We start from the raw sequence: 17,291 nt of genomic DNA, 5'->3' as shown, positions 1-17,291 counted from the left end.
CCATTTATTATTTAAAAATTGGTAATAAGTCGTTAAAATAATTTAAATGTGATATATCCACTTGTTATTTAGTTTTAATCTTAATAGAAATTCTATATGTTTATAATCTCAAAATGTAGTTTATGATTTGATAAAACAATTATTTAATATTTGATAATAGTAATGATATGAAATTTCCAATGGATGAATATTTATTTTGTTAAGATTGTGTGAAATTAATAAGAAAAAAGAAATTTAGAATAATCATTAACTAACTGTTTGACTAAATAAAAAATCATTAACTAATTGAATTAATGATAAATTTTGTAGATATCTTTTGTGCTATAATTGCTAGATTGCTTTTTGAATATGAATATTTTTATGTAAAATAAGAAATTTTTGTGATCTAGAATGTTTATTCGCATGATTTTAGCAAACAAATATTTAATTATTGATTTATTTAAATTTTATTTTTATTTAAAATTATATATTTTTAAAAAATTTGATGATATGATCAGTTATGTATATATACTATGTAGAATTTGATTAGTTGATTATTTCATATGCTAACATATTTTTTATCTTTTTATTTTTCTAAAAAAATGTTATCTTTGTTTTATTATATTTCATTGTATATAAATTATTAATTTCGAAATTATATTAAAATATTAAATTAATATTAAATATGTTTATGTATATTCAAAATAGATATGTTAACATTTATTTAATTTTGAATCTAATTGTCCACTTTTTATGGTAAAATATTATTATGATTTCCATAAATATAGATAGTTTTTGTTTTTGTTTTTTTTTTTGCTGTCATTAATTCTGTTTGGCAATTGGTTTTAATTTCATGAAATTTTTTTAAAAAATTGGGGGGTGTTTGGCTTTAAGTTGTACTTCCCAATTAATAGTATAGATAACCTAGATGTCCAATTGTTTTTAGTTATATTTATCAAACTTATACAATTTTTTTGGCAAAATTTAACCAAATCTTAATAAACTAAACTAATTTTTATCAAAATTGAATATATATTTTTTTTCCAAAAACCAATCCAAATTTAACACATACTTGAACCGAATAATCTTAAAATCTAAAAAGATAATAAACCCTACCTAAATTATCCAATTTTAAAACTATCCGATCCAAAACCCGATTTAAACCCGATTCGAAATCCGAAAGCCAGGCCTATATGTGTGTTTGGTTGGTGCTTCTATGTAATGTACAAGTTATAACATGTCACATTTTTTGGTACAAGAACCATTTTCTTCTTGCACAATGTGTGTCCAATAATGCATCATCCAATCTACTGGCTAAGGAAAAACTCGGATGATATCTTCTACCACATCCACTCAATTCACCACGTCACCATCATCCATATTCACATTAAAATATAAAACAAAAACAAAAAATAACCAAAAGAAACGGAAACAGAGAAGTAAAGAGAAAAAAAAAAGAAAAGAAAAAAAGGATGCTGAGTAGATCAGTTGCTTCAGCCGTTTCACAGGTCTCTTCTTCTTCTTCCTCTTCTTTATTACCAAACACTAAACCATTCTTCTCCTTGAAACCCTTCTCTGGTTATCGTTCTTCTTCATTCTCCGGCGGCTCTATTCGTAAAATCAACCATAAGCCTCTTAGAATGACAAGTTCCTCCGGTATGACTCCTCCAAGAGCTATGGCCGCACAGCAGCTTGAGAACGCTGATGAACTCATTGATTCTGTCGAAACTTTTATCTTTGATTGTGACGGTCAGTTTCATCAACAACCACATAATGTGATTTTCATAGATTTAGAGAATTTATAGTATTAATAAGGTATATGATGATTGAGAAAGAGATGATATAGTGATGGTGTTTCTTGATTAGGTTTAGGGTTTTTCCTTAACCATTACGCTTCTTTTGTGGCATTGGTGTGCATTGATTGACTACACATGAGTTCTTACGATGGTTTATGTGATTTTGATAGATAATGTTTTAGAGAATTTACTGTATTGATAAGGTAGATGATAATGAAGAAAGAGATGATGTAGTGATAGTGTTTCTTGATTAGGTTTAGGGTTGTTTCTTAACCATTACGTCTCTTTGGTGGCATTGGTGTGCATTGATATACTACACATGAGTGCTTACAATGGTTTATGTGATTTTGATAGATAATGTTTTAGAGAACTTATTGTATTGATTAGGTAGATGTTAATTGAGAAAGAGATGATATAGTGATGGTGTTTCTTGATTATATATAGGATTGTTTCAAAACCATTATGCTTCTTTTGATATTGATGTGAATTGATTGACTACAAATGAGAGTTCACAATGGTTTATGAATCACAAAATCTTGATAATGGAGTTTCATCATTTACGAAAATCACTCTAGTGTCCTCTAGGCTACAATGCCTTAAAAAGGCGATAACCCCGGAGTTACTTCATGTTCCAGAGATTACGCTTTGGTTTAGGCATTGTATGTGTTGAACAATTTGTGTTTTATATGGTTTGAAGGTGTGATATGGAAAGGGGATTCATTGATTGAAGGAGTTCCTGAAACTCTTGATATGCTACGTGCCAAGGTTGGTAAGCAATCTCTTGATCAAATTTATTGAACTGTGACAATGCTTATGTTTTAGGTTTTCTACTTTTGTGTTAGATTATTTTTTCGAAGTTTCTTCCTTTACATTGTCATTCTTAACTTTTCAGGGAAAAAGGTTGGTTTTTGTCACTAACAACTCAACCAAGTCTAGGAAACAGTATGGCAAAAAGTTTGAGACTCTTGGCCTCAATGTTAATGAGGTTAGTCACTTAATTCACAATATATAGCTACTCTTAAATTGTTTTTGAAAGTGTTTCAAAAAAAAAAAATTGTTTTTGATTAAAGTATCCATTTTATTCCACCAGGAGGAGATATTTGCTTCATCTTTTGCTGCAGCTGCATACTTACAGTCTATTAACTTCCCAAAAGATAAGAAGGTACGCCAAAATATTCAGCCAAGACTCAAAATTCAGTTATCATAGTGTCTAGCTACTCACATGTAAAAGGGTACATTGCTTCTGTTTGCAAGTTGTCTGATGCATTTATATTCAGGTCTATGTGATTGGTGAGGAGGGTATCTTGAAAGAGCTTGAACTTGCTGGTTTTCAATACCTTGGAGGTCCGGTATGTATCAATATAATGACCTTTCTTAGTAGCTTCTCGGATTTGTGTTTGCGTTGATGCTAACTTCCCGGTCTTGGTTCTCTGTGATCTTTCTTCTTGCCAAAGAACTCAGCATTATATAGTTGCAAATAGATATTCTCAAATCAAATTCTGGAGTTTTTAAATCTTCTCTCTTTTACTTTGCGAAAAACTGTAGTAATCTGAACATTCAGTTCTTCAAATACAGGATGATGGTAAAAAACAGATTGAACTGAAGCCAGGATTTCTTATGGAGCATGATCATGATGTATGTATATCCTTCTTATACCTTTAGTTCTTTGCGTTTCTGTTTCTCTTTGAACTTGAGACAGACACTGAGGATAGTTTTTACTGAAAATTCTTTCCAGGTGGGAGCTGTTGTGGTTGGATTTGATCGCTATTTCAACTACTACAAAATTCAGTAGGTCCTCAAATTATTTGTTTCCTTCCACACTTCAGTACTAACATTCTTGCTGGTTTATGATTGCTCTAACCTTATAGATCTTTGTGTTCTGCTTTTGGTGATCTAATATCCTTATTTTAATGGAAGGTACGGAACACTTAGTATCCGTGAAAACCCGGGGTGTCTTTTCATTGCTACAAACCGAGATGCTGTCACTCACCTTACTGATGCTCAAGAATGGGCAGGTTGGCTTCTTGAATGCATTTTTTTGGTACTGTTTTTATTTAGCTGTAGTTTGAGGCCTTGAGAGTTTAAGTTATAAGTAATAACTTCACAGTCTAGACTGTGTTCATAATGTATTTGACCGGACACTATTCCATGACTATGTCTCAGGTGGTGGCTCTATGGTTGGTGCTCTTGTTGGATCCACTCAACGTGAGCCTATTGTTGTTGGAAAACCCTCAACTTTTATGATGGACTATTTAGCAGACAAGTAAGCCTTAAAAATTCTCATATTCCTTCTAAGTTAGGATATAGTCATTTAGATTTCTGTTTCCCTTGTCTATAACAACAATACACTTACGATTGCTTGATCGAAAAGAATCTCTAATGAAATCTTGAAGTCATGGGATGTTGATCACTAATATTGTACTTTGCAGATTTAAAATCCAAAAGTCACAGATATGCATGGTTGGTGATAGACTGGACACTGACATTTTATTCGGGCAAAATGGCGGTTGCAAAACTCTGCTCGTCCTCTCGGGTATAACTAAATCAGTAAACAGTTCCTCTATGGACACTACTAAACTCAATATAACCATCTAAGTAAAGAAAACTTTTATTCATCTTGTTTTTGAAGGTGTTACTTCAATCTCAATGTTGGAAAGCCCTGATAACAAGATACAACCAGACTTCTACACCAGCAAAATCTCCGATTTTCTATCCCTGAAAAAAGCAACTGTATAATCGAGTAAGCTCCGCGTCAATCACTCTGCAGAACTCAGGAAACTGGATTTTTTTTATGGGTTTACAAATACAGTCTATTCATCATACTTTTATTTTTATGTGCCTTTGTGTATAATAAGGATGTTTCTTGCTTTTCTTGGCAAGCTTCTTTTATTTGCAGTGTCTATGTGTGCATAGCAAATTAACTAGCCAATGAGTGTTGTTTAGGAAGAGTTTACAGAATTGAACCAAGCTCTGACTTGTGTAAGAGTAAGACTCTTCATTGACTTAAAAATCTTTTCATCTATGGTAATTTACATACACATTAAAGGCTCTAACACAACACATTCAAACAATCACAGTAACAAACAATAAACTTTATATCACTGTCGAGTAAACGTTAGATATGGAAATCTACCACCACAGTTCATGCCGTTTCAAACGCAACCCAGCCATTTAAACCAACCAGTTCCATTTAGGTCAGGGCTAGAGCTAGCCTAGGTCCAAACCAAACCTAGATTTCCTTCCATTTCTGGTTCGCCAAACTTTGTGTTCCATTGAGAACGTTTTGACCAAAAAAGAAACCTGTCAGACCGCCGTGCAACCACCCCGGCAAGGTAGAACCAAGCCGAGTAACGATCCTCTACAGCACCGGATACATCCGAGGACAATCGTGGCCATTAATCACGCTCTGATCGCATGGTCATGGTTCATCAACCAGGGTTAAGGGCCTGTCTCCTTAGAAATCAAGGATACAGAGGTACGAGCCTATAGAACTGATCCTGTTCAAGTAAGGTCGTGACCCTTGTTGCTTTTTCAAAGTTATATATAAAACAAATTGATTCCAAGTACATGCGATGTGGGATATGTGCACTACATTGTAAATTTGTAATGTGGAATTTGGTTGAGAAAACGGGCTGTACAAGCCTCACTTGTTAAAACTTTAATAACATAAAGCCCACATAGCTTAATGTTTCAAGAGTTGTTCTATCAGAATGAAAAGAGGACATAACATAATAGAGGACACGTAGAGTCGATAGAGACTAGAAAGCTGTGTCAAGAACTCAAGATTCATGCATATAGCAAAGGGAACACAAATGAAAAATGCATCATAGTGATAGTGAGAGAGGCAAGAGGTGAGTAAAGTGGGAAATGTGTTGCGTTGCGATATGTATTCTTCCTCTATTTTTGGAAAGGTTTTCTCACTTTTCACACACAATATTTAGACTTTTGAAAAAATCATCATAAAAAGTTTGATTTTATATTAATTTCCGAATCTAAAGTTTCTTCAATTAAATCAGACAATTACAACTAACAAACTACATTAAGCCGATACTGATTTTAACACAAATATATTTAGGCATGTCAATCGGGCTAGCACGGCCTGAAACCCGTAAAACCTTCATGTATTTGAGCCGACCCGAAAAATATCTGAACCTATATTTCAAAACCCGGCCCGGCTCTAACAAGGCTACGAGGATTTTCAGGCTTTTTACTTACCGATAAAAAAATAATCAATTTCTAAGTTCATAATAGTTTTCTAAAAACAATATTTAAAGGTCCACTATAAAAATAATGCATCAAATTTTAAATAACTTATCAATATTCAATAAAACTAACTTAATTTAAGAGAAAAAAATGAAAACTAAATAAATTATATACACTTTAACCCAGTAAAACATAGAACTAAAATACTTTAGAGTAGATGATAGAGTCAAAATTTAGATGATAAAGTCAAAATTTAATATATATATTTTTTTAGATTTCAAAATCAAGATACTTATATATATTTAGTTTTAGTTTTGTTCAGTTTTGACATATATAAATAATAGAAAATATCATAGATAAAGATTTTAAAAGTATTAAGTACGGTTAGTAAGTATATATGAAAACTAATTCATTAATCAAATCTTCTAATCAAACTAAAATATTAAAAAAAATCAAAATATATTTGTTTAAGGGCTTTCGGGCCGGCCCGAACCCGACCAGGTTAAGCCCAAAAAAACTTTTACCCGAATGGGCTTAAGCCCAAAAAGCCCGGTTTTTTCTGAACATATATATTTAAGCTCGAACCTGATGTTTTTCAGGGCAAGCCCGAACTAGCCCGCGGGATTTAGCCCTAATTGACAAACCTAAATATATTAGAACCGCAAATACTAATTTTGATCCTTATTTTAACCCGATTTGTTTGGTCCGACACAAAAAGATTGGGTCAAATCTAGTATATGCTAGTTAAATTTGGGCTCAAATTCAAAATTAGTATTTCCAGTACAATTATATTGGATCAAATTTGATATTGGTTTAATGTGGGTTATTAGTAGACTATCAGTAATTATCTGGGTCAATTGGAACAAACTTTTAAAATCATTTCTTTTATCTAGTAAAACTACTTCCTCATTTTTTAAAGTGTATTTTGAAATCATTAGTTCAAAACAACTAGATCATGAGATTTTTAAAAAATCATGTTTGAATAATATAAGATTTATAAATTCTACACAAATCTCTTAAAATTCCACTTTGAATACACCCCTTAGTATTTGATGTTTGAGATTTTTTCACACCGATTAGAGAATCATTTTTTTTTCTAAGTTAAAACATTGTTTATTATTAACCTAAACATGATCCCTAATCCAACCAATAATAATTCATTTTAAAAAATGTTAATCATCAACCAATAAACAAAAATTAATTCGCATTGAAAGTTAAAAATGAGAAAGCTTTATGTATAGAAGAAATATGAAGAAATCTAGAGGAAACTCAATAGAACATTCCTCATATTTTAACCACCATTCAATTCAATTGGATGGTCATGCTTCTCCCTTATATGTGTTTTTTTTATAACATCGGGTCTTTATCAAATACCAATACATATATCCAATTTATCAATTATGTCTTAGCCACACACAAAATATCATATTTGTATTCTTCCCGTTTGAAAGATCAACTCTCTATTATTGATAGTATACATATATACAACTTATATAACTTTGAAATTTCAAACATGAATGAATCTCTCAGAGCCATAATATATATTTTATGAAAATTAATTTGGAACTTTAATATTTTGTATTTGTACAACATTTTACTACGATCTCTTTCTCAACATTTATGATTCACAGTACACTATATATGAAAACAGTATTGTAATAATGTCTTTTGGATTTGAACAAAATATGAGGCCAAGTCTTAGTTATCTATACTTCTAAATACGGGGGACCAATTAATTGATTCGATGTAATCTTCATGTTCTTCCTCGTTCAGTGATGTTAACTGAGAGTTAGCAAAGTTCACAATACCTTGAGAAGTAAACAAAGTCAAAAAATGTAGAACACTAATTCACTAAATTACGACTATTTTTTCTTTTTTTGGTAGTCTTAAATTTGCGATTCCTTTATGATTGTGTATCGTTTTGGTCGCTGATGCGTTTCAAAGTTGTCTGAAAAATATCGCAAGAATGACCAAGTGTCAATAGCTTAATTGGTAAAGATCTCTGACAATAGCCTAGAGGTTTTTGATTCGAGTAGCGCTTGGAAAGATACCATATAACATGCTATGGTCTGGGGTTGAGAGGAGATATGAGATTAGGCTAAAACCTCATAGTTATTAAAAAAAAAAAATGTCGCAAGATTTTGTGACTGAGTTTGATACTGTAAATTCACAAATTCAATAAGATGTCTACCACTAAATTAAACACTTACAACACTAACATAAGTCGATCAACTATGACTAATTTCATTTGCAAAGCCTTCGAGGTATTACAAAACTTTTATAATGACTCACTAATCAATGGTGCACCTAAGTCATCATCATACATATAACTTGTACCAATGATTCATCATATTGGATCGATAAATTTACGAAAAATTCTTATACTAGGAATGAAGTAGTTAGATTTACACACGGGTGACATCACAATAGTATCAAACTAATGACATCATAATAGTATGAGGCTAGTGACATCATAATACTATCGTATATTTTTAGTTATCACTCAAGCAAAGAGCCAATAAGCTAGTAGCCTTTCATTTTTGTCACTTAGATTTCGTTCATAATATCCATAAATATAACATCAGAATTTTATATTTTATTTTTCAGCCTGGCCATAATAAGATAAGCAACTTATGATTATATATACACACATATGCAACTTATACTTTGCAGCATAACAAAATTTAAAGAAACAAAGAGAAAAAGTGTTTGGTTCATCCTTCTTCTTAGAGAAGTACATATTTTTCACTTCATCATGTCACCTGCGAAGCTGTTCTGTCTCTTGGTCTCGTGCATTGTCCTTTTTGTCAACTACAACAATAGTGGCTTTGTGACCGCAACAAATAGCATTGGCTTGAACTACGGCCTCCTTGGAAATAACCTCCCGTCTCCGCCCAATGTTCTCAACCTTTTCAAATCCATAGGCGTTACTAAAATCCGAATCTTCGACCCAGACACTACGGTCCTCAACGCCTTACGCGGCCGCCGCGACTTTCAAGTCATGGTTGGCGTTAGGAACGAGGATTTGGCTCCTCTTCACCTCAGCGAAGAAGCTGTAAGGAGATGGTTCGATACCTACATCACGCCTTATTTAAGTGATGTCAAGATTGCATACATTACTGTCGGTAATGAAGTCATCCCCAGAGATATCGGTATATATGTTCATCCAGTCATGCAGTCTCTCACCAACCTCGTCAAGTTGAGGAATCTTCCAATCTTAGTAAGCACCGTGGTGGCTATGGACAACCTCGATGTATCATTCCCACCTTCTAACGGAACGTTCAAACCCGAAGCACGTAAACAACTTGTTCCCGTTCTGCAACTATTGTCCCAAACAAAGACGCCCATACTTGTGAACATTTATCCTTATTTTGCTTACGCGGAGGAAAAAAACAATATCCTTTTGGAGTATGCCACCTTCACCGCTAGGAGAGTCGTGGTCCAAGATGGACCATTGGGATATTCGAACTTGTTTGATGCCATGTTTGACGCATTTGTGTCGGCGATGGAGAAGGAAAGAATGGGTGATTTACCCATGGTGGTAACAGAGACCGGATGGCCATCCGCGGGGAATGGAGACAAAACCACACGGGAGATCGCGGGTACCTACAATAGAAATTTTGTGACTCATATAAGAAGTGGAAGAGGGACGCCTAGGAGACCCAATAATGGTATGGACGGATATATATTTGCAACGTTCAACGAGAATATGAAGGGGGGCACCCCAGATGAGCAACATTTTGGCTTGTACAATCCTACCGATATGAAGCCTATCTACAAGCTATTTTAAAGTGTGACAAGTTTCTTACACTTTCCGGATTCACACTACTAGTACATGTTATAAGCAACTAGTTGTCTATGAGATGATGAGATCTCTCGCATAGTATCTTAGTTGACTTTGTAACACATCTATCTATGTAGTATTTTAAAATCAGTATTTCGATGGTTTAATAAATGAACGTATGTTGTTTCTTCATCTATATATCTAACACAAGAGTTTGCCATATGCATCACATCGGTCTTATATCAATACTATTAAATACTACTAAAGCAATAGCGATTTGCACCTGTTGCCAAACAAAAACATTAAATTTTCGTATCAATACTATAGTATAAACTTAAAACTGTTGCCAAACAACTCAAAATACGGATAAACGCGCAGATCTTTTGACCCGCTAATCAAACCAGAAATATTTATGTTCTAATTTTAGCCGTTCGTGTATAAGTGGAAGCTTCTAATCCTCACCGTCTGATTTTTTTCGCCAAAAATCATATGTTTTAATCTCAGTCGTTCGTTGTAAGAGCAAGCTTCTAATCCTCACCGTTTAAATTAATTACAAACCATACAATTATTTGGGCCTTAGTTATAATTTTCGTTAGGTATGACTTTTTGGCCTTAACAAAGCAACACAAACATGGCCCTATAAACTCGTGCTCTAATGTATTCGTTTTTCCCGCATCATTGTTTTTCGAATATGTTAGCTACCGTAACTTTTGCTTCTAAATATTTAATTGATCAAGGTCTGGAAATAATTTTCAATCAAATTTTAGTCGTTATTATTATATACCAAATTTAAAGGTATCCTACATATAAATAAGTCGTGATTACCCCAAGCGACAATATATTATTATTCCTTAATATTAAACCCTACGAAGTTCTCACTTTGAAGAAGAGAAAAGAAGCCGATGAAAATCTTTCAATTAACATTTCCAAACAACCCAAAAACAGGAAGCTGCCTACAAATGTTTGTGGAAATGAGAATATAATTCCTAGCTCGCTGTGCTCAAACATAACCAATTTCGGAGGCAATGTGAAACCTGATTATCGAAGATTTTAGTTGGACATTCGGCCTTTCACAAAATTAGATGGAACATCATTTAAAATTAAAGCGACGTTGTTATCGTCTAGCATCATTTAAGATGTTGATTGGTTCTCCCGCTCTCACTTGCCTAGCGGTTGCTAGCGGGCGGTTGCGGTTGTTAGCGTTTTGTACCAATCATAGAATGGTTCACACCGTTTTGGATCGTTCGAAAGCGTTAGATTTCAAAATCTCCTTCCCACAATCATTTGTGGTTGCGAGATTTTGCGATTGATTTTTAAAAAGGGAAGAAACTGAAGAAGAATAATCTGCAAATTAAAAATATATTATCAAATCTTTTATATATTAACATTAATTCTCAAATAATAATCATTCTCTAAATACAGTCTTCCAATATTATTAATTATTTATGTTTCACTATAAAAAAAAAAAATTTGCAGATCACAACATTCAAGTGTTTGATGAATCAATATTGCAAATATATTGTTAAAATTTATATATTTTTTTAGGAAGAAATATCAATACCATATAAAAAATACATCTAAAATATGGAATATATAAAAATGGTTAAAATTAAAATCAACATACATGGACATAAATGGGCTTTATTATCCGGTAGGTTTTAAATAGACAGACATAAACGGACTACAAACTTACATACATAAATGAACGCGTACGTAAACATTGTTGATGGTTCTACCGGAGGAACTTGTCCTCTGGTTTCTTCAAAGGCTTAGTATATCGGTTCGTCACCGTTTTTTTTCTAGCCGAAGTCAAGATTGGTTGTTTTGCCTTAGTGGCAGTGTCAACCTCGGACATTAGATTACCTTTGGTGCTCTTTGTTCCTCATGGCGTCTTTCCGCTCTTTTTAATAGCTGTCAAGGTGATTGCTTATATCTTTCATTTGTGATTGCTTCTATCTTTCATTTGATCTACTGCTTTCTTGTGCTTTGCTTGGCTTTTGTAGCAGCTTGTTTGGTCCTAATCTCAGTTCTTGTAAGTTTTTACTCCATTGATGGAGAGTTCTAGTCTATAAAAACTTGGTGTCCAAAAAAAAACAAAAAAAAAGAGGTAGACTAGAACACTACAAGAAAAACGCTGATTTCCTACGGACACTATTGTCAAAAAATGGTAGGAAACAGCTGTTTCTTACGATATTCCTACGAAAAAATGATAGGAAATCGCCCGTAGGAAATCGAAAATGGTAAGATATTGGTAGGAAATTTTCCTACCAAAAACGCGCCGAAGGAAATCTCGTAGGTTTATTGGTAGGAAAAGCGAAGGGTATTTTTGACCGATTTCCTTCCAATTATGCGTAGGAAAGGCTTTCCTTCAAATTTCCTACGAAACTATTTCCCTTACTTTTCCTACAAAGATTTTTTCCTACGAAATTATTCCTTCTACTTTCCTACAATAATTCCTTCACCTTTTCTTCGATATTCCTTTCAAACATTTGTGGTAAGAAATACTAAATAATATTCATGCATCGATTTATTTCATTATTACTAAAATCGATTATTAATTTTTTAAATTGAGAAAATAAATATTTAAGACGAAAAAAATAACATAAACTTCTATATAAAAACATTTCAATTGTTGATACAAACCAAGTGGTAAACATCCAAATAATAAAAACAACCAAAATCATATAAATGTTCTCATTACTCTGGGGTTTCATCATCGTCATCTTCGGGGATTGTCAGAGTCAAACTCGGATCCTCCGGATAAGTAGGTGAGGCAAATCAGGAAACCGTCCGAGGAAACTTTCACTATGACTCACTCCACCTTGCCAAATTCTCCAACATTTGTGTTGCTGCTCTCTACTACCGTCTCTCTTACAAACCTACAACAAAATTTTCAAGTATTAGGTTTAACAAAGAGAGATATACAAGCAAAGTGAACAGGAACGACATTTACCTCGCCAGCTTCTCTCGTGAAGATTGTAAGACGTAAATTGAGAGTACAAAAGAGAATGTGAGAGCTGATCACAAGTAGACAAAAAAAAATACATGAGTGTATCAGCTTAATTGTCCCTCTTCACTAGTTCGTTTATTAGCAGGGAGAAAAAAGATTTACCTGAGCCAAAGAGGACATAAAATCCTGAGGATACGTCAATTTCTTTATACACATCCATATATTTTAAAAAAATGTGAAATAACCTTTGAGTCTCTACACCGAGTCTTGTTTCTTCTTCTTTGATATCCTTGTGATTTGATCATTACCTGCAAGAAGTCACAAACTAACTTGAGCATTCATTTATACTCTTCTTATCATAACTAAAGATGTCACTAATGGGATTTCAGCTACCAAAACAGTTTTCTAACCAATGTCGAAACAAACAAATGATACAGAGGCATAAAGTTGATTAAAAAGAATGATGTGTCACAATGGCACATATAATGTGTTGTCTGAAGTGGATATGAGCATAAGATTATATATACATATTCATCAAAAATAATGCCATATAAGTGTCTCTACTTTACAGCCATTACTAACTCAGGTGTTGGAAGAGCAAAGAAGATATTGAACTGTAAGAAAGGAGGTATAAAGTGTTACATATGAATGGGGAAATACCTAAGACAATGAGTGGGACAAACAACAGCTGGATACAAAGAAAACTCGTAATTTTTGGTCTGTATCAAATGCAAATTGTGTTCAAATCTATTGGGCACTAAAACCTTCCAGGCCCTTATGCGCCCCTGTGAAAATTATGACAAGACAATAGACAATGATGCCTGCAAAACGTACTCTGAAACTATCTACCATGATTCTCTTTATCTCTTAGCAGAGAAGGAAGTGAAGAACTCACAAATTAGAACAGCAGCTAGAGTGCTCTCATCAGGGCTTGTTTCATCAGCCAACATCTCCCGGAATAGTCCAGCAGCTTCTCTAAGATAACCATACTCATTGAAATCAGAAATCACATCAATTAGGGATTAATAATTTACTACTCAAACAAAGTATTAAAAGGTTGCAAACTTATTTATTGCAAATTATAAATATATATTTTGTGTTTAAAAGGTTACAAACTAATTTCTTACAAATTGTTGTTTCCTTCTAATTTCCTACGAATTTATTTCCCTCGATATATCTACTGATTTCCTACGACATTTCCTTCTACTTTGTTATTGAAGGGATTTGGTAGGAAAATTTCCTTCTAATTTCTTTCCGCGCTTTTTCCTTCTACTTTCCTTCTCTTTTCCTACATTGTTTCCTACAAATCTATTCTTTAAAAGAATCTCGTAGGAAATTTTCCTACCACTTTCTGACACATTTTCTCGTAGTGAAATTCCCTTCTTTTTTCCTACCACTTGCCGTTTTCGTTATTGTAGTGGAATAAACATCATTAGTCGTCAGGCTAGCCGTTCAGCGACTTTCTTTACATTTAAGAGCTACAAAAATTACATACAATGCTAAAAAAATTCTTGACTTGGGAAAACAATGTTTTACAGAGTGGATGAAGAGAACCAAACGGACGCTTTCGCATGTACATTAATATTTTAGTTCGTTTGGAATATGTTAAGAAACTGAATACGAGTATTCTCTTTTGCATAAACTTTTTTAATCGATATGTCGTATGAAGATTTTCTTAAAAGAGGTTGGCAAAAAGATAGATATGACTTAGCATATTATTGGATATGTTCTTACTAGGACCATTGCACAATATAGAGCTAAAGTAATAATATATCTAGGATCTAGAAAATTTGATGTTTTAAGGAATAAGAGAATACTCGTATTCCGTTCTTAACATATTCCTAAATATATTACTATATTATTCCTCAAAACTCTTAAATCCATATTATGCAATTACTATTACTATTCCTTAAAACTCCTCAATCCATGCAATTAGTATTACTGTTCTCCGAATTATTTTAAATCCATATTATGCAATTACTATTACTAAACAAATTCCAGCATAATATGGATATCTTGCAATAGTAATAAATCCTAAACAAATTTCAGCAAAATAGAAAAATTAGAATTTAAAATAAAATAAAAATTGAAAGTTTGTCACACGGTGTATCGCGGGTTAAAATCTAATATATTACTTTTTTAGCTATATGTTATGCAACAATCCTAGTAAGAACATTTCCAGTAATGCTTAGACATACAGTAGCTATCTTTTTGCCAACCTATTTTAAGGAGATCTTCATACGACATCGATTTAAAAAAGTTCTGCAAAACTATTTCACGCAATTATTTGTACGTACATTTTATTTATTAAAAGAATATTTTTATGTACATGAATTGTTATGATATTTTTTTGTAAAATTATTATAGGTTGTGATAAGATATGAATTACGAAAAAAAAAAGAATTAAAGTATAGGATAGTCAATATATGTTGATCGCGAAGCATCTGTGAACCATTGTGGTTCCACCATTATCTGATGTGATAGTGATAATGCTTCTCGTTTCCACTTCCAATTTGTCAGCTACTCAGCTTTGTATGTTTTAAAATGCAATTTTACTTTTACTTCGATAAGTTTCAACGAAGTTATCTCAACTATGACCCAAAAAAGTTTCTATTCAAATATATATGTTTGATGATGTGTCCAAGTTAATCAGCTCTGCCACTAGTCTGCCACCTAATGTGAATGATATATAGCACTAACTCAAAACCAAAGCAGCCATTTTAAGTCACATTGGATAGAGATAGTGATTTTTTTTAAGGTTAGAATGATCACACTACAATATTAAAAGTCAAATACACGAGAACTTATAAATTACGTAACGAATCTGCAAAAAAAATCAGCTTCATATATATCGGTTGGGACAAAATTTCAATAGAATTATCTATATATTTATAACCATTATTCATGCATATCTAACACACATATATATATTTAAGTATCTAATTAACTAGCTGATAAAGTTTGAGTGTTAAAAACAACATAGATGAGGAAACCAACTTACAAATTTATAAATCAACATCTCAATCAATCAAAACGATTAATCTCTTTGAAAACATTAAAAATTTAATTGCGACCTACTCACATATATCAGAAATCAAAACAAAATAATATATGAAATTGCAAATAAAAGTTTCAAATCTTCCATATTTGACGTTATCAAGCTCTGTTCTACTCTACTTAATTTTATAAATACAAAAATTTTGGGAAGATTCCAAATTGTGAGACTTCGATATAACAATTAACTTGATGCTTCTATATGATTTTGCATCTTTAGTTAATTGTGCGTTTGTATGTAGTTTGTTTTTTTCCAAAACAACCTCAAATCTATATATACCAAATTAAATAAAAGTTTAAACTCGATGAAAAAACTCGGAACAAAGACCAAAACAAAAGTAAAAGACTAGTAAAAACGTATTAGATAAGGTAACCTGAAATGTGATTGAGAAACCCACTTATGAACTAGTCAAACATCTTATCTTCTACTGTTTACTACTTTACTAGAAGAAATTAATTAAGTGTGTGTATAGTTTACTTATTGTAAGATAAAAATGTAAGAGACTTAAACTCAATATCATTTCACTATAAATAGAGGTTCATATTATGCTTATTTCCTCACACTACACATACTTTGAAAACAAAATTGTAATAGTACTCATGGCTAAGTTTGCTTCAATCATCGCTCTTTTTTTCGCTACTCTGGTTCTCTTTGCTTCTCTTGGTGAGTATATTATCTTATCATCTACATATTAAACGAGCTACCTAGCTATCAAGATTTGTTTTATAATGATATGGAATTAACCATGAGAAATATAAATATATGCAGAAGCACCAACAATGGTGGAAGCAAAGTTATGCGAGAGGTCAAGTGGAACATGGTCAGGAGTTTGTGGAAACAATAATGCATGCAAGAATCAGTGCATTAACCTTGAAGGAGCACGACATGGATCTTGCAACTATCGCTTCCCATATCACAGATGTATTTGTTACTTCCCATGTTAAGCTATCCAAAGTCTTTTGGTACTCTACTTGAGTACTTGTGTGTGTATTTTACGTAAAATAATTGTCTGTCATCACTCTATGAGTGAGTTTATGACATGTGTATTTGTGTTTTAATGTTTGGTTGGGTTATAGTATAACCCTTTTATGTACTAAAAGAAATAAGATTGTGTCAGCTCCATGAGGTGACCTTATGACATGTGTGTTTTAATTACCTTTAAACATGTTTGATTTGGTTGGTACGTATAACCTTTTATGTACGACGACGTAGTACACTTTCGTGTCTGTATATAAATTTAGAGCTTCTCCATAAGAACCTCATGATCGTGATTTTTTGCAAGGCATGAGAAAAATATAAATTAAAAGAAGGTTAAAAAAAGTTTAGTTCGGCGGAAATCTTCTGATTTCAAAGCAAAAACAGACCAATCATAAGAAGCTCACTAGAAGAACAGATCCTAATTTTCGACAACGATACTAATTTCCGATTACTATCGTTGTCGAAAATTGGTATGTTTTTTTGTAGTGAGTATTTAATAGCTGATTTACCTCCTTGTAACCCGAAAATCTACAAGAAATAAATTTT

General features: G+C 32.6%; 3 protein-coding genes and 1 non-coding gene across 4 annotated transcripts; 3 read left to right on the top strand and 1 right to left on the bottom strand.

Annotated features, from left to right (window-relative positions):
* The first annotated feature begins 1,413 nt into the window (after nucleotides 1-1,413).
* On the top strand, nucleotides 1,414-4,777 carry LOC17880237 (phosphoglycolate phosphatase 1B, chloroplastic). The gene is made up of 11 exons (XM_006283861.2): nucleotides 1,414-1,728; nucleotides 2,473-2,540; nucleotides 2,668-2,760; nucleotides 2,866-2,937; nucleotides 3,053-3,124; nucleotides 3,351-3,410; nucleotides 3,511-3,563; nucleotides 3,693-3,790; nucleotides 3,939-4,038; nucleotides 4,205-4,308; nucleotides 4,405-4,777. Exons 1-11 carry the CDS (start codon nucleotides 1,452-1,454, stop codon nucleotides 4,509-4,511), a joined length of 1,104 nt encoding a protein of 367 aa, XP_006283923.2. The 5' UTR covers nucleotides 1,414-1,451; the 3' UTR covers nucleotides 4,512-4,777.
* A 295-nt stretch (nucleotides 4,778-5,072) lies between these two features.
* On the bottom strand, nucleotides 5,073-5,290 carry LOC111829780. Its single transcript, XR_002833137.1, has one exon. It is a non-coding gene; the product is annotated as a small nucleolar RNA U3 (small nucleolar RNA).
* Nucleotides 5,291-8,637: 3,347 nt separating this feature from the next.
* Nucleotides 8,638-9,954, top strand: LOC17879537 (probable glucan endo-1,3-beta-glucosidase BG4). Its single transcript, XM_006286027.2, has one exon. The coding sequence runs from the start codon at nucleotides 8,734-8,736 to the stop codon at nucleotides 9,766-9,768; it is 1,035 nt and encodes a 344-aa protein (XP_006286089.1). The 5' UTR covers nucleotides 8,638-8,733; the 3' UTR covers nucleotides 9,769-9,954.
* A 6,386-nt stretch (nucleotides 9,955-16,340) lies between these two features.
* Nucleotides 16,341-16,938, top strand: LOC17877841 (defensin-like protein 3). The gene is made up of 2 exons (XM_006284803.2): nucleotides 16,341-16,430; nucleotides 16,536-16,938. Exons 1-2 carry the CDS (start codon nucleotides 16,367-16,369, stop codon nucleotides 16,709-16,711), a joined length of 240 nt encoding a protein of 79 aa, XP_006284865.1. The 5' UTR covers nucleotides 16,341-16,366; the 3' UTR covers nucleotides 16,712-16,938.
* Nucleotides 16,939-17,291: the final 353 nt, after the last annotated feature.

This window comes from Capsella rubella, unplaced genomic scaffold, assembly GCF_000375325.1.
Source record: "Capsella rubella cultivar Monte Gargano unplaced genomic scaffold, Caprub1_0 scaffold_7, whole genome shotgun sequence".
Classification (NCBI taxonomy): Eukaryota; Viridiplantae; Streptophyta; class Magnoliopsida; order Brassicales; family Brassicaceae; genus Capsella; species Capsella rubella.
The sequence above is the reverse complement of the archived record's forward strand: the minus strand, read 5'-3'. Positions and strand labels throughout refer to the sequence as shown.

Bases quoted from the DNA above. Each gene is read 5' to 3' on its own strand.
- LOC17880237 (XM_006283861.2), top strand. From the start codon at position 1,452: ATGCTGAGTAGATCAGTTGCTTCAGCCGTTTCACAGGTCTCTTCTTCT. The intron at 2,761-2,865 runs GTTAGTCACTTA...TTATTCCACCAG, and splicing joins TTGGCCTCAATGTTAATGAG to GAGGAGATATTTGCTTCATC. The intron at 4,309-4,404 runs GTATAACTAAAT...TTGTTTTTGAAG, and splicing joins AACTCTGCTCGTCCTCTCGG to GTGTTACTTCAATCTCAATG.
- LOC17879537 (XM_006286027.2), top strand. From the start codon at position 8,734: ATGTCACCTGCGAAGCTGTTCTGTCTCTTGGTCTCGTGCATTGTCCTT.
- LOC17877841 (XM_006284803.2), top strand. From the start codon at position 16,367: ATGGCTAAGTTTGCTTCAATCATCGCTCTTTTTTTCGCTACTCTGGTT. The intron at 16,431-16,535 runs GTGAGTATATTA...AAATATATGCAG, and splicing joins GGTTCTCTTTGCTTCTCTTG to AAGCACCAACAATGGTGGAA.